A 16,020-nucleotide genomic window follows, 5' to 3' on the forward strand; every position below is an offset into this window, starting at 1 on the left:
CGCTCACACAACGCTAAAAGCCTGGCATTTGGCGTACGCAATATACGTACGCTAGTTTCGAAAATGGCGGAGCTCAAAGAAGAGGGCCCTGGGCAGCTTCACCAGGAGGACGCCAATATAAAGGGTAAAGTAATTTCTTTAATTAATATACAAAGGTTTAGTTTTGTTTCGTAGGTTGCAATAATAACACGTAGCATTGAGACATTTTGTATTTTTATGCAAATTATTCTAAATGCGACTTCAAAACTGCTAAACTAAATGTAGGCGTCCTCACGGAGCTCCGCCATAGGACCTAATGTGTAAATAACCTGTTCGAAACGTCTCGTTGTTTCAGCTCATCGGGAAAGTACCAGCATACTTGCAGCAAATACGATTCGATTAACTGAGTTAAAAGACAATTTGTAAATGGCATGCAAATGTACAGTGTATGTGCAGCAAGGGTCTGACCACGGAGCTCCGCAACAGAGCCCTTCTGCTTTGAAACACCAGCCATGGAAAGCGGATTGCGTGTTCTGCGTGTATGTTTACACGTTAAAGAATGAAGTAGTTTCTCATTTCTTTGAACTTAATCTACATTTGGTGAAAATGTTATATAACGTTTTTCTTTATTAAGTAGTTGATGCGTGAAGATTGGACACAATTATGTCAACATTAACTTATAATTATTCATGATAATTATAATAACATCATTAAATAATAAGGGTTAAAATATACAAAATACTTCATTATATGATATGTACTTTTTGCTTTGTCTGCATATCCAGACACTGGTACTGATGAGAGTGAGCAGGCGTCCACTCCTGATACCTCCACTAAACCAGTGGAAGCAGCGGCCAACAATGGACAAACATCATTCACTGTAACATCAGGTAAGAATTCAACAGCTTTGTCCTCTGATGATTGAGTGCATCAAGAAGGTAAAGTGAAGTCATTTAATTTTGTCATTTCAGAAAGACACGTGTCCATCCAAACCACTCTGGAGGGCCTCGAAGAGCTTGTGGATTTAAATGGAGGTACAGGAACCTGCGGTGTCTTAGTCTGTTCAATAAAACCACCAGTATACCCCATGAATCTGAAATGACCTGTTTATGATTCTGACAGCCGGAAGGAAGTCTTGTCCACTGTGTCCTGAAGAAAAGTTTAAGGCCTGTTATAGTCATAAACTTCGACGACACCTGCAAAACCTGCACTGGAAAGTTTACGTGGAATTTGAGGGTAAGTGATTTATAATTCAATCACATTTCACAGAATTGTAGAGTAGAGAACACATACAGAAAACATTTGAATACAAAAAAAATATGCAAATCAGACTCGTAGCTAATATATGTGAGGCTTTCACAGGGATAATTCATACTTTTTGCTTCTACAGGCCAAAGAATGTGCATCTGTCATCTGCCATGCAGACAGCATAAGTCTGGTCTCAGTGCTGACCAGGTAAGGTCTTGTAAAAGTTCCAGCATTTATCCCAAACATTTTTGCAGTAATAATAGTCACCATAAGATGGCAGAATACAGCAAATGATGTAATTGACAGCTTTCCGATTAAAAATACAGTGATCATCTAGTGACATGAATGGTTTTCCTTCCTTTATCACTCAATATCTCTATGGCCGTTTTTCTTGTAATCCTATGCTTTCTCTAGCCTAGTTTGTATACTATTCCGAAAACCACTATAATAATTAACAAAAAGCTAAAATATCTGGCTTTCATATTGTTTTAATTGTGTATTTATATCCAGCTTGTTTCTTGTGCAGGATCTACAGTTATTTAGTTATTCATAAGTATTTACATCTCCAGACTCAAGGCAGACTGGTGGCTCACTACCACTGTGTGGTTTGTTCTGTCACGATTGCTCGTAAGACAGACATGATCAGTCATCTCAAGCGTCATATCAACAAGGGCGAGACGGAGGCAAGTTATTCAGGCAACTCCGATGTTCCCTTTGAAGAAGCCGGTAAGCATTTTCTCTGTGTATGATCCAACTAATGCCATAATTCTTCCTTTATGGTGTGCTTGACTGACATAACAAATCGTTGTGTGACTGTGCATTTGTGTTGTCAAGGCAGCACCGGGTGGTATAGTCGCTAAAAGTGAACTGCCTGAACTGGATGTCAGTTTCGTAGTGCAGAAATAATGTAAATAGTAAACTTGGGCTGCAACATAGTTCTGTTTCATTTCCAACATAGTTTCAGCTTTTTTTTTGTTATATCTGTGTTATTTGAAATCGTAGCGAATTACTTGTATATATATTAATAATAATTGCCCCTTTCTCAGTCCCAGGCGGACAGGCTTATGAGATTATGAAAGAATTGGGCACTAATGTCCAGCTCATGCCCAACCACACCACACCTCAGAAAACAGACACATACTTCAGCCGCAAGATGAAAACCAACAGGTTGAGACTTTTTAATAGAATTTTAGCCTTGTGATGAGATTACATTGACTAACATTTTCTCTCTGTGATGTTGTAGGCAGCTGGTGTTCTGCTCTCTCGCTGTTTTAGCTGAACAAAGGAATCCGCTCGAATGTCTTGATGCCTTTGGAGCCACTGGTAAGAAATCTACTGTTCAGCAACTAATGTATTTTTTAGTTTACATACATAAAATATTAATCCTTTGTGTAGGTATCATGGGCCTGCAGTGGGCGAAGCATCTTCGTAACTCTGTTAAAGTTACTATAAATGACATAAACGAAGCGTGCGTGAAGATGATTAAGGAGAACTGTCACCTGAACCACGTCAGAGTAGAGGGCAGTCGCACGGCCTGTCAGCTAGACGGAGCAGGTGATGTGGAGTCACCCATTGCCTCTGTGGAGGTGGTGAAGATGGACGCCAATGTCATTATGCATCTGAGACCATTTGACTACATGTGAGATTCTAACTGATGAAATAATAGAGCAATCAAATAACAGTTTGAAAGAAAAAAACACAAACCTGTAAATAAACACAGGTTTGAAGTTATAGTTGTTATTTAGTTGAAGACATAGTTTGCCCAAAAATGAAGAATCTGTCATAATTTATTAATTTCATGTCATTAAAAATCCGCATATCATTTTTTTCTTCTGTGAGACACAAAATAAGCTATTTTGAGAAATGTCTCGTTGGTTTTGTGTCCACACAATGGAAGTCCATGAGGGCCAATGTTATGTGGTAACTGAAGTTCTTCAGAGTACCTGAAAAGAAAGTCAAACATGTTTGGAATGACGTAAGAGTGAGTAAATGATATAAGAATGTTCTTTTTTGGGTGAACTATCGCTTTAAATTATAGTTGTAAAAATGAAGTTATAGGTTCTTTCCTCTTTAAATCAGACACCTTGACCCATTTGGAACATCTGTAAACTATCTGGACGCTGCTTTTCGGAACGTTCGTAACCTGGGAATAGTCTCTGTGACGTCTACTGACACTGGATCGCTTTACTCCAAATCTCTGAATGTTACGCTCCGACATTACGGCTGCCAGATCGTCAGGACCGAGTATTACAAGGAACTCGCAGCACGTATGGTGTTGGCTGCGGTAGCCAGGTAGGATCGCCTGCGGGTAGATTTTTGTTATTGGAAGGTTTTTAAATGATGTTACATTGACATGTTTTTCAATGCATTTTGCAGGGCAGCTGCTCGCTGCAACAAAGGAATTGAAGTGCTGTTGGCTGTGGCGCTCGAGCACTTTGTCCTAGTGGTGGTGCGAGTGCTCAGAGGGCCCACCCAGGCGGACGAATCCGCAAAGAAACTGCGTCAGCTTTTGCACTGCCAGTGGTGTGAAGAAAGGGTGTTCCTCAAACCAGGAAGCATGGTTGAAGGTAATAAACAACTAAACAGCTGCAACCGAATATAGAAAGGATGGCTGACAGCAGGGTAAAAACAGCTGAACTAAAATCCATAAAAATAACACACTTTTTTGACATCAAGGCCAAAGCACCCAATCAAAAGTCACGCTTGATTTGATGTCATCAATATTTCATGTAAAATCTTGACCCTGAAGCAAAAGATGCTCTATTTAAATAAATAATCCCTTGCTGGTTATGATATTTACAGAAAACCTGTACAGACAGCTGCCCTGCCAGTGTCATGGGAGCATGCCAGGGAAAACTGCAGTAGAGCTCGGGCCGCTCTGGTGAGATGATCTTTCATGCAGTTTTCATTCATAAATAATTATTTCGTTAGAATAAGTGTTTTATAATGAGTGTTTTTGTTTCTCTCCCGTATCACTCAGGGCTGGTCCTCTGTTTAACAGTGGTTTTCTGAGGCAGATGTTAGTGGCAGCAGTGCAGCACAATATGGAGGACATCCAGCCTCTGGTGAAGTCTCTCTTCTGTGAGGCCGACTGCACCACTCTCAAGCCTTCACCTGTCCCGGGATATTCTACCCTCTCTAGCCAAGGTATGTTTGGGTGTGTCAGTTTCAAATGCTAATTTATATTTTAAATTATGTTGTGTTTGACACACTAAGATGAGCCAAAAGCTCCCTCTGGCTTGTTTGAGCAGAGCTCCAGGGCTTTGACTTGATGGGTTTTTCTTTTGTACATAGTGGAATGTGGTGTTGTCATAAAAACCTTACAGAGGGTTGAAGAGGCTGATACGTCTGATCAGTCAGGTAATGTTCCTTTTGTAAACTGTTGCTTTTATTTATTGTTGTCTGTTCTCTTTACTTTAGATGATAACATTAGGTTTTTGTAGTACAATTTCAAAATTATCTGAGATTAAAAGGCATTACGGCTAAGTTAAAATGGGCTGTATTTTTTATTTGATGTATTCAGGCAAAAGAAAAACTGCAGGGGAGGATTCTGGGAATGTACTGAAGAAATTAAAACCCGACACATCTTTGGAACATCCAGCGTTCTACTACAGCATCCATCGGCACAGCATCCGTGGCATGAACATGCCCAAGTTAGTCACCACGAACCCCATACACCCTCATATACTGAAAATGTCGACCAAAACTACATGTCATAATATCACCTGAATCTTGCATGAGTCATTAGATAAAGCCTTCATCAACCTATTGTGTAGTTCAGGTGGAAATTTTAAGTCCCAAATAAAACACAACTCTCATTATATCTTTCAAATGAAAGTACAGTACATTTTTTGCCCAACATTGGATTTTAGCATCTTTGGATCTTTAACTGAATGTGACCCTGAGCTCTGTCCCGCTTTTAGGCTGAATAAGTTCCTGCAGTATCTCACCGAGGCCGGATTCAGAGTCAGCCGCACACACTTTGACCCGACGGGTGTGCGAACCGACGCAACTCTGGTACAGTTTAAGGAAGTGCTCACGAAATACAGCGTGCCTACTTACTCGTCTACCCCTGAAAGCAGTGCTGTAAGCTCAGATGTTACACGACGTCAGACTGTCTGAAGTTAATGAGAAAAAAATCCAGATGTTTGTGGGGCAATTTCATTGTGTTTATGAGATGTTCAGGACATGCGTTTCTAAGTTTGACTGCACAGAATTCGCCTCTCTGCTCTCTCTGTGGCTACTGTTGTTGAGTCTGTTAGAGATGGATTTTTTTTAATCGCAAATGAATAATTACATTTAGTGATTGTTGATCAAAGATGATTTTTTTTATAGTTGCAGTAGGGTTTCGACTCATTGTGGCCTTTATAGTGTTAGATACATCAATATATAAGCTGATTGTGATGTGATGCAGTTTTTACAGATCTTTTTGTTTTTAATCTAAAGTATTTATGATTCTGTCAGGTCTTGCTTGATCTGGTTTTTCCTTTTTTTTTGCTAAAGTATTTCACTTTCAGTGTTTCACAGCTCCATCAATAAAACCCTAAGCATGATGGCGGGTCTCATCTAACACAAATGTGGGTCATGCTTTACCCCAAAATCCCCAAATCTTGTTTGCTTAGGGAATGTCAAACTCAAATGTATTTTGTTTTTATTCATTTAGCTTTTGAGGTAAAATATGACCAGAACTTTATCTTGATGCGTTGTGTGATCTGCCCTTTTAAATATGAGCCGCCACTCCTGTCTTACCTGCATAGCACCAAATCTAGTCCTACTTGCAATGTTCATACTGAAATAAATCGACTTTTATGTTTATCAGACTTTAAGGAAACGACTCCAAATTTCATTTGTTTTTACAGACCAAGATTAAAGCATTTGTCCGGTAAATATATTTTACGTTTTTGTTGTATTTAAGTTTATTTGCCATAACCCTACGTGTTATATATTCAATATTTAACATAAAGAGTTTTATGTGATGCAGCTAGTTAAGTATGTCAAAACCTAATCATTTATCAACCTAGTGAGTATTTTAAACTCATACAAAGGCCCAAAAATGTTATCTAGGAGGGTAGCATCCTATGTTTTGATCGACGTCATGCCGTGTTGCTGTGCAGCTGTTTCACTTAAGCCACGCCCACAGTTGTGAAATGTGAGCGCCTTGAGATTCTCCGTCAGTCGCGATCTTCTTCAACTAAACTAAACGGGGTCAGGATGGGTTCAGCGTCCAGTTTACTGGATGAAAACAGAGCCAACTACTTAAAAGGTACGTGTGAAAAATAGCGTTTTGAGTTTGACTATGAGACGTGGAAAGAGCAGCAATTGGCACTTTTTGGTCAATAATTAAAGTTACATCTCATGTACAATACTGAACCTCTCCCTAGCAATCTACTTATTTACTTGTGTTACATTTGATGGTTGATGATGTGATAAATAGTATGATAGACCACTTAAATAACGAGCCCTTTTATTGTATTAGGCAGAGAAACATGTTTTTGTTAAAATGCGTTTTCTTTGATTTTCCTAAAATAAATAGCATTCCTATTTAGTGTTGTGACGTCACAGACTGGTTGCAAGGTGAATTTGGACTTGTAAACGACGCACTGCCCAAGGATGAATGCTACTATCATTGGAGTCACAGTAGTTACTCAACCTGCAGAAAACCAGTTTGTTTTCTTATTCTGGCCATTGTGAACTATAAGGGTGGAGCTGTATGTGTGTCCTGTACTTTATTTCTCTGTAGTACACCTTGTGATTATATACCACATCATTTACTGTCTATTCTTCCAGATCTTATTTGGATAAGTAATATGAGTAATTGTGTTTGTCGGATTGTATTTATTTGCTGACACTATCCTTTCCCACTTATCTAAATATGTGGTTTGAACCTAGCAACGTCTTTCTCTCGACTAAATTTGTCTGAAATTTCAACGAAACACAAATGTTTATGAATTAGGTTCAGAACTAAAGGTGTAGAATGCTGTTCTACAGGAACACAAATGGCCTCATTTCCTGGGAACAGTAACCGCCCCAGTTCCCTGAGAAAAGCATGTTTAGTACATGTGTGAATTCACACATAAGAAGGTGGAAAGACAGTGTGTGGTCTCTTTCACACACATTTACACACGTTCCCTGGTCAACATTGTGCTCTTGATGATGCTTGTGTTGTGGTTTGAGATGCGTTCATTCACAACTGGCTCTGCAGGACAATCCGTGTCACATTGTCTACGGTATCTAACATGGCAAACACTCAAGAATTTGAGACATCTCTAACCGCTGTTCCTTCTAAAACAGTGGATTTTGCTCTTACTTACACACAACATAATACAGCAAAGCGTATATCAATACACGAGGGCAAATGAGTAGTTCATTACTTTAAATTAGTTATTAAATATTTTTTTTGATACATGTTAAAGACTTTGTTTCATCTTTCAAAATGTAAGAAAATTGAAAAAACAAAGGAATTTTAGAAAGGAGGAACATCAGAGTGGAGATTCTGGTTTGGTTGTTAAATCTTTTCAGGGTAACAACACACTTTATAAGTGCTGCAAAATGTTTATGTAAAGAAAAAACAGAAATATTACTTTATTACAGTGTGTTAAACATTATAGATACAGTAGTTGCCAGAAGTGATGTCTGGGGGCATACTTGTACAGCATATGTGTTTAAAGGGATACTTCACCCCAAAATGAAATTTTGGCATCATTTACTCACCTTTGAGTTGTTCCAAATCTGATTAAATTCTTTGTTCTGATGAACAATTTGAAAAATATTTGGAAGAATGCTTATTGGCAAACAGATCTTGCCCCCCATTTACTCCCATAGTAGTTGCCAGAATGCTGTATTTTGACCAATATTGATATATGAAAGTTTCTGTTTATAATCAGGATAAAAATATGTAATATACCAATAGAATGAATAGCTAGTAATATGAATACCTAACCTTACATAGTCTGGAGACGTCTTTGTATCTATACTTTATACATTATGGAAGTTTTGGTTGTTATGTTTCAGCTTTTCATCAAAACTGATTTTAAAAGTATAGTACAAACAGGCACAAACCATCAAACCAACTGTTATTTGTAATAAACATTAATATAATCTGTTCATCACAGTATTGTTTGGCTAATTTTGTTTATGATACAAAAGTAAACACAGTGTCCCTATAAAAGATTCCTTGAAGTTGCTGCTATTTAAACAATGCTATGAAATCCCTCTTCTCTCACTTAGTTTGTTGCAAATGTGTCTCTGGATCATCCGTTTCTTCTCTTTTAGTTCATGCTTACTGCACCAAAAGATGTTCGCCTGGAATAAATCGCTTTTCTAACCTTTTATTGTCTTATAATAGTCTTTTGACTTTTACGTTGCAGAGCAAGTGGATGCTAGATTTAATGAGTTCGCAACGATATATAGGAAACAATATATTCTAGCCTTCTTGTCCCAGCAACACAAAGAGCTTCAGCAACACAAAGAGCAACACACGCAGCTCCTCAAGCAAAAGGTAAACAAGTGCATTTCAGACCTGATGGCTATTTGTAATCATCTGTATCATTCAGTCAGTGACCATGTATGATGTTCACATTGCTTTCCCAGAATCCTTTAGAGCCGGGAACAACCCTGTATGAAGAGAATGTGGTGTTCTTTGAGGATGGCAAAAGATGGAAACACAGATTCGTGGTGGTGCGAGCCAGTTACATCTTGGAGTGTCATAAGAGCTACAAGGTATAAACTGAACGATCTAGAAATAAACATTTGCAGACTGAAGTATCACCAACCCGTATTCATTGCTCTCTCTTGTGGACAGGCATTTATGAAAGGTTACCCTCCGCTGCTCAGGCTCGTGCCTACAGGGGGCACTGTATTCACTTCAGAACAGGAATATATAGAGAAGCTGGACCAGTGTTGCCCTTTCACTAGCAGTAAGTAGCAGTAAATACAAATCTACTTTTTAAATGGAAATCAAATATCCCAACGTGTCCAATCTTACATATTATTAGGCTATGAAACAGCGCAATTATTCATGTATACTTGTGTTTTTTTAAATACAGATGTCAAGGGAGATTTTGTGCCTATTGAAGAAAGCATGCCAGGACAGTGCCCAGTTTATCTCAGACTTCCGTACCGTAAGGATCATTATTTCTGTCTCCACAATGAAGAACAGCAAACGGAATTCATCTCCATCTTATCGGATTGCATTCGCCACCAGAACAAAGGTATCAACTCCACTTATGAAACAACACAGCGTTAGGATGTTCACAAAGATGAACCAGTAAAAACGGTCCTGCTTTCAAACGATATTAAACAACCCTCAAATATGATCCTATTTCAAATGAAACATAATTCTGAATTATTTGTACGTGTTGAAGATTGTCACATTAGCTTTTTCTTTCATATTTTTCCTTTCGGTTGAAGTATTGTATGCTAATACGTATATTTAAAATGTATTGAACAGACTTTCTCAAGAAGAATACGTGCGAGGTTAAAGCCTTTCTCAAAGCTCTTCAGTTCTACAGGCAGGAGAAGGGCCAGTATGAATCATGGGATATGCTCATAGGCAGTGATGTACGGGTAGGTACCCTGATATCATCTGTGCTGATAAAATTCACAGCTTGATGTGCAAGAACCGTGTGCTGACAATAAATAATAAGAAACACCTTTATCTTCTGTCTGTAAGGCATGTTCTAGCTGTTGAAATGAGAACTTTTTGCCGTAACAAAGCGTCACTTTATGTGACAGATTGGTTGAAAAGTAGAACAATGTTTTTGATGCGCTTAAAACTGGATCATTAAGCATTCTGGAATCTAAGAAATGTGCACCAGGTTTCACTCTGTAGTTTCACCGTGTAGTAGCTCTATCATCTATAATTATAAATAAAATATAAATATATATAGAGTATAAAATACATTTACAGTACATACATGTAGGCATTCATCCAAAGCGACTTACAACATGAGTGAAACAAAAAGCCTCACAGAGGAAATCATATGAGAAGTGCCGTCAATTAAAGACAAAAATAACTTCTCTTTGTTAGATATATGTAGCTCACAGACCAGTTTGGCATACTTTAATCTATCACAGGATTTAAGTATTGTTGCCATGTGACATCATGTAAATATAACACAAGTGACTTTTATTTAATGAGTGTTTGAGTATTGAGTTTCCATAAACTGTGCTGACTGGGGTTTCACCTTGCAGTGTTTGTCTTCAGTGTTTACTCAGGCTTGACTCGACCTATCTTGCACGTGTCTGAATCCGTCAACGTGTGTGTTTCGTTTCATGTAGGTGCTTGCTAATCTGTTCATGGAGGACCTTATGCCCTATCTGGAGACAGAATTACAGCCGTTTCTAAAGAGCAGGAAGACAGACAAGAGGAGAATCTGGTTTATGGTGCGTTTCTTTCTTAAACTCTGATGTCAGGATAAATGGTCAGGAGAAAGTTGAGAGTAAATCCCTAACATATATTTAAAAGCCTTACTACAAGATTAGATGCTGTTGGATTACCAGCTATACCAACTGTGTTCCATGTAGATTTTACTCCTAGATTGCTTCTCTGAGCATGGTAGTTATTGTAAAGATTTTAAAAGCTTTGGGTTTTACCAGAACCATGTCCCTGATACTTCATCCTTGGGTGTGTGAGCCTGATGTCAGTCCAGAGGGACGTCCCACACCCAAATAGCCCCAGGTCAGGGCCAGGAATATCCCTTAGGCCTGACAAAACAGACGCATACCAGAAACACAACACATTCCAAACAAATTCCCTGATGAGAAACAAAAAGTGATTAATGAAACACTTACGTTACACTTGTATTCCTTGTATGACAGACAATGGAAGATGCTTATTTTCGAATGAATGAACATCTACTGGAGAGGCTGAACACATTGAAAGAGGAATGCAAAGACCTGGTTAAAGAGAATGAGGTGTCCATGCGCTCCGACATGGATCAGATCATCAGCTCCAGAGCTTTTCTGGAAGGCAAACTCAAAGGTACTTTATCAGATGAGTAATGGTTTTACTTACAGGGTTTAGTAAATCTTGTGTGTGTTTAGCAGGGTCGCCCATGTGTGAATTTAAGTCAAATGCATTTATATTTTTTGTGTAGCATTGGTTGCTGAGCAAGCAACAAAATACTGTGCAGAGCACGTGCAGCCGTACCTGCCAGCCGTCTTGGAGGAAGTGATGGTGCCCATCAGTCTGGGCTTCACAGAGGCCCGGCAGCTCAGTGAGGAGGAGATGAAACAACTGTTTGAGGACTTCCAGGAACGTGATCAAATTGAGGAACTCAAACAGGTAGAAAACAAACTAAAAAGCAACATAAAGTCCATATGGGCAATTCCAGCATTATGGATGTGACATTTTGCGTTACGGATGTGACATAAAAATGCTCAGAGAATGAATATTTTGTTATTTTGTTAGTTTCTTCAGTTTTTATTTTCTGCAAATAAATGCAAAAAGAAACAATATTTGTATTTGAAATTTGAGAGAAGTATTGTAAGTAGTTCACAGAATGCAACAAAAATGATAATTTTACCTAAACACATACCTAAAAATATTTTAAATTAGAAAAACGGTCTGAAAAGGTCTCTTAATTTTCTTTCTGCGGCTGTATATTCACTATATTCCATGTCTTCTGAGGACAAACTTGTGCATTATGTGTAAAACAGACAGCAAAACTTTAAGTCATTATTCACAGAAAAACCTTCTGTTCCACCGTTGCTCATAAATGTTCCCCACCTATCTCTGTTAACAATATAAATGTGTTATTTTGATACATTTTGAGAATCCTGTCATTTGCAAGTTGGCTTATATATATAAATCTGTACAATTACAAGTATACGTTTTAGTACGATTTGCTTTTATGACGTTAGCCATAGGAATAGGTCTTAAATTTTGCATATTTTTAATAATCATATGTTTTGGTGCATTTTATATCGTTTGCATTCATACGATTTTAAAGAATGTGAAATGCTATCTCATTTGTAAGTCACTTTGGATAAACTGTCTGCTCAATGTACTGTATACTGTAAATTTAACTGAATGAATTAATTCAGTTAGCTCCTCTGTCAAATTGTTACAAGATCAGAGCTGCATAGTAACAACGTCAAATACATATGTGATCAAATAATTCTTGCTTTCTCTCTCTCTCTTTCACTCTCTCTCTCTCGCTCTGTCTTGCTGAAGGCTCTGTTTAAAATGAGTATGGCTAATTTACAGAGCTGTTATAAGAAAGTAAGCAAACTGTCAGATCACATCCAAGAACTTCAGCAAACCTTCAACTACCCTGTCAAGGGTCTGCAGAACAGCACAGAGATAGACATAAAACAGGTACCAACATTTTTTTTATTGGTTAAATATGACATTTCTAAATGTCATATTTTAATTCTCTAAAACTTATAGATTCTAGACTGAAAGGTGTTTGTGATTTGTGGTTTGTGATTGTGTTTCAGTTGATGGAGAATGTCGAGTACACCTATGAACTTCTTCTGAGAAAGGCCCTGGAGGACCCCTCCATCAACTTCGGGATGGCCATTCAAAAGGCTTCAAACAGGGTCCTGAAGGTAAGAATATAACTTAAAGGGACAGTTCTCCCCAAAAATACAAATTCTGTTTTCATTTACTCACCCTCGAGTCCAAATGTGTATAAATGTAAAAAGATATTTGGACGAAAGCTTGTAACTAAACAGTTCTTGGCCACCATTCACTACCATGGTAGGAAAAATGACAATGGTAGTCAAAAGTGCCCCAGTTTGCTTACATTCTTCAAAATATCTTCTTTTGTCTGGAACAGAATAAAGAAATTTACATAGCAATTTTCCTACAATGGTAGTAGATGGTGGCCAAGAAGTGGTTACAAGCATTCCTCCAAATATCTTTCTCTCTGTTCATAACAACAAAAATGTTTTAAAATTTGGAATAACTCTATGGTTAGTATATTTTTGGGTTAAGTTAAACTTTTACTATTACTATATTAATAAACACAAGTACCAGTTTTATTTACTTTATGTATGCCCAACAGCAATTTGACTATGACAGTAGCACAGTGAGGAAAAAGATCTTTCAAGATGCACTGATAACCATCACTCTACCCAGCATCAAGAAGCATTTAGCACCATCATTCAAAGAGGTATAGTATAATTTCTGACATTGCATAAGAATAGACAACATAAAAATAATGAGCATGTATAAAGTGCTTAATCTCTTATTTTGTTTTTACATCTAGGAGCTACCAAAATTTGAGCAGCACATATTTGCTGATTATTCAAACTTCATCAATGTGGAAAACGTGTATGAGGATGTTCTCCAACAGATACTGGAAAAGGAAGTCCTCTTGGGTAAGTCACATGATCATGGCCGGATTTATGTTTTACAAAGATCCCATTTAGGTTCAATAGAACAGTGGTTTTCAAACTGGGTGACGCAAGATGGATACAGGGGGCAACAGATTTTGTGGCATTTTATGAAATATAGAACATTTTCATACATTTTATGCTATCAAACATCAGAAAAAGAATCAACCAAACATCAACTAAAATAATTGATGTTTCAGAATTGTATAACTGAAAATGTGACCCTGGATCACAAAACCACTCTTAAGTAGCAGGGGAACATTTTTATGGGTCAAAATGATAAATGTTTCTTTTAAGAAAATAATCATTAGGACATGAAGTAAAGATCATGTTCCATGAAGATCATTTGTAAATGTTCTACACTAAATAAATATCATACTAAGTGGTGCACTGTACACAAATGGGGCCTTAAAATGAAACACTTTGAGAACCACTGCAAAACAGTACAAGTCGTTGTTAAGTATTGTTTCAATATGAGCAAATTATGAGATTTTCCTTGACTTTAATTTTCCCCTAAAATATACAAAAAATGTGACACTCACACATAAAATGTGATGTGTCCAAATACTTTTAGGCCCCCTGTATATAAAAGTGATGAGAAAATTAGAAATTATGAATTATTTGGGATGATGAAACATTTCAAAAATATGACTCTCAAATCTGCCTCTTGTTTTTTCAGTGGTCAATGAAGCGGCCAGCAAAAAGAAATACAACCTGCTTACAGAGAGCAGATACAATTTCAGTCACTCCAGCCTGTCTACCACTCCTCCCAACAGCCCAAGATACTTAAAGAGCTCCCCAAATCCCAGCACAGCCCTTCCTTCCTCCCCGTTACTGGGCAATGGCCTGAAAGAGAGCCGAACATTCACCGGTGAACTGGAGCAGGAGATGAATGGGGTCGGTCAGTCCTCCCTTAAGTCCAAAGACGCTCAGCCTACAACACTGTGTGAAGATCTGCCAAAATCTGCACCTGTCACAGTCAAAGCTGATGTGGGACAGAATAAGACACTTTTGGACGAGAATGTTGATGATGTGTTTGTCACTGATGATGAGAAAACAATTAAACAGACAGAGACCTCTACGAACACTGCCCCTGAGACCAGACCAGAGCTTATAAAGAATGCTTTGGTCCGTTCTAGTCCCATCGGAAAGGTCACTGAAGCCCTACAACGGGCTGCTACTTCCAGATCAACAGAAGCTAATGTCCCCACGTCAGTAATCAGCTCTGGAGGTGAGGCTGAGCTCACAGCGCCCCCTGCTGGAGAGGACAACATCAGCCCAATTGCGGTTTGTTTACCTATTAAAAATGCAAGTGTTAATGAAATGGATGATGCTGATGACATCATTGAAAGATTATCAGACAGCCAACGAATCATCAATCCAGACATATCATCATCAGACCCAGTCAAGGAAGCCAAACCCATGGACTGTGTGCAAGAGATCAGGGATCTTGTAGTGGAGGTCACTGAAATAGAGGAGATCATGCAGCCCTCTGAAGACAATGAGGAAAGCGTCCAGAAAACGTTGTCTACAGATAATGAAGAAAACATTCCCAATATGTTGTCCAAAGAACACGAGGAAAACATTCAGCCATTTGTGTATCTGGTTTAAGTTTCCAATTCTGGGTTTGAAATGTCTGACATTGGTTGGTATCCATCATATTTGTACATGTAACCAAACAGGTCAATTGTAAATTTATATTAATTATAATTTGTATACTACAAATTTTGTTGTATAGAAGTAGTTAAAAAGTTCTCTTATGAGGAGGGTTTTAATGAAAAGAATGTAATAATCTTATTTTATGTTAGCTGTTGTTTTAAATATGTACAAATGAATTGCTATCATTTAATAATTTGTTAATTATTAATAATGTTCATTCATTTTAATATGATTGCCTTTTTAATATGTGAAATCTACATTTGTAAAATAATCATGTTTGTAAATGTGTCCTATCTGTGAAACTCAAACAAAATTGTTGTGGAACACTGTTACCATTCTGGGAAGGCAATGAAGCATTCACAATATAGACAAATGGTGCACTGTATATCTGATAAAGTAATTTACCCATAATGCACAGCTACATCAGAATATGCTAAGAACCTTTAAGGCTTCGCTGGAATTCGTGACATATTTAAAATGTGGTGCTGCATGGGTTGTCATAAATCTGGGACTGATCTCATTTTGGATGACAGACGTACATTTGTCACATGTGGTTTGTCAACTTTATGTCAGGTGTATTACATGTCATGACACAACAGGTTCTGCTCTCTTTTTATAGTTGACATGAACATCTTAAACACCCTTTAAATGTATTCAAATGATTTGGGGAGTTTCTAGGAATATTCATGAGATGCGTGGCATTTATTCTAGGCTGAGTAAACAAGACATGGCATGTTGACATTCTGCCACACTCAAACACTTCTGCAGTAAAATCATTAAAAACAAGAACTT

The 16,020-nt window shown here is 37.8% G+C and overlaps 2 protein-coding genes across 3 annotated transcripts; both read left to right on the plus strand.

Moving 5' to 3' along the window:
* Nucleotides 1-9: 9 nt before the first annotated feature.
* On the plus strand, nucleotides 10-6,047 carry trmt1l (tRNA methyltransferase 1-like). 2 transcript variants are annotated; one of them, XM_056764217.1, is made up of 16 exons: nucleotides 10-124; nucleotides 765-869; nucleotides 951-1,013; nucleotides 1,102-1,215; nucleotides 1,370-1,434; nucleotides 1,797-1,953; nucleotides 2,274-2,394; nucleotides 2,471-2,550; nucleotides 2,623-2,866; nucleotides 3,307-3,519; nucleotides 3,604-3,794; nucleotides 4,030-4,108; nucleotides 4,208-4,374; nucleotides 4,522-4,587; nucleotides 4,751-4,880; nucleotides 5,151-6,047. In XM_056764217.1, exons 1-16 carry the CDS (start codon nucleotides 64-66, stop codon nucleotides 5,347-5,349), a joined length of 2,055 nt encoding a protein of 684 aa, XP_056620195.1. In that variant the 5' UTR covers nucleotides 10-63; the 3' UTR covers nucleotides 5,350-6,047. The 2 variants fall into 2 exon arrangements, with proteins under 2 accessions (XP_056620195.1, XP_056620196.1); XM_056764218.1 differs by lacking the exon at nucleotides 10-124 and having other exon boundaries at nucleotides 793-869; nucleotides 1,754-1,953.
* A 329-nt stretch (nucleotides 6,048-6,376) lies between these two features.
* Nucleotides 6,377-15,913, plus strand: niban1a (niban apoptosis regulator 1a). The gene is made up of 14 exons (XM_056764214.1): nucleotides 6,377-6,490; nucleotides 8,595-8,725; nucleotides 8,818-8,946; nucleotides 9,029-9,143; nucleotides 9,273-9,437; nucleotides 9,677-9,792; nucleotides 10,507-10,611; nucleotides 11,047-11,209; nucleotides 11,325-11,512; nucleotides 12,404-12,547; nucleotides 12,670-12,780; nucleotides 13,239-13,346; nucleotides 13,443-13,554; nucleotides 14,249-15,913. The coding sequence occupies exons 1-14, from the start codon at nucleotides 6,439-6,441 to the stop codon at nucleotides 15,178-15,180; spliced, it is 2,571 nt and encodes an 856-aa protein (XP_056620192.1). The 5' UTR covers nucleotides 6,377-6,438; the 3' UTR covers nucleotides 15,181-15,913.
* The last annotated feature ends 107 nt before the right edge of the window (nucleotides 15,914-16,020 follow it).

Source organism: Triplophysa dalaica, chromosome 13 (assembly GCF_015846415.1).
Source record: "Triplophysa dalaica isolate WHDGS20190420 chromosome 13, ASM1584641v1, whole genome shotgun sequence".
Lineage (NCBI taxonomy): Eukaryota > Metazoa > Chordata > Actinopteri > Cypriniformes > Nemacheilidae > Triplophysa > Triplophysa dalaica.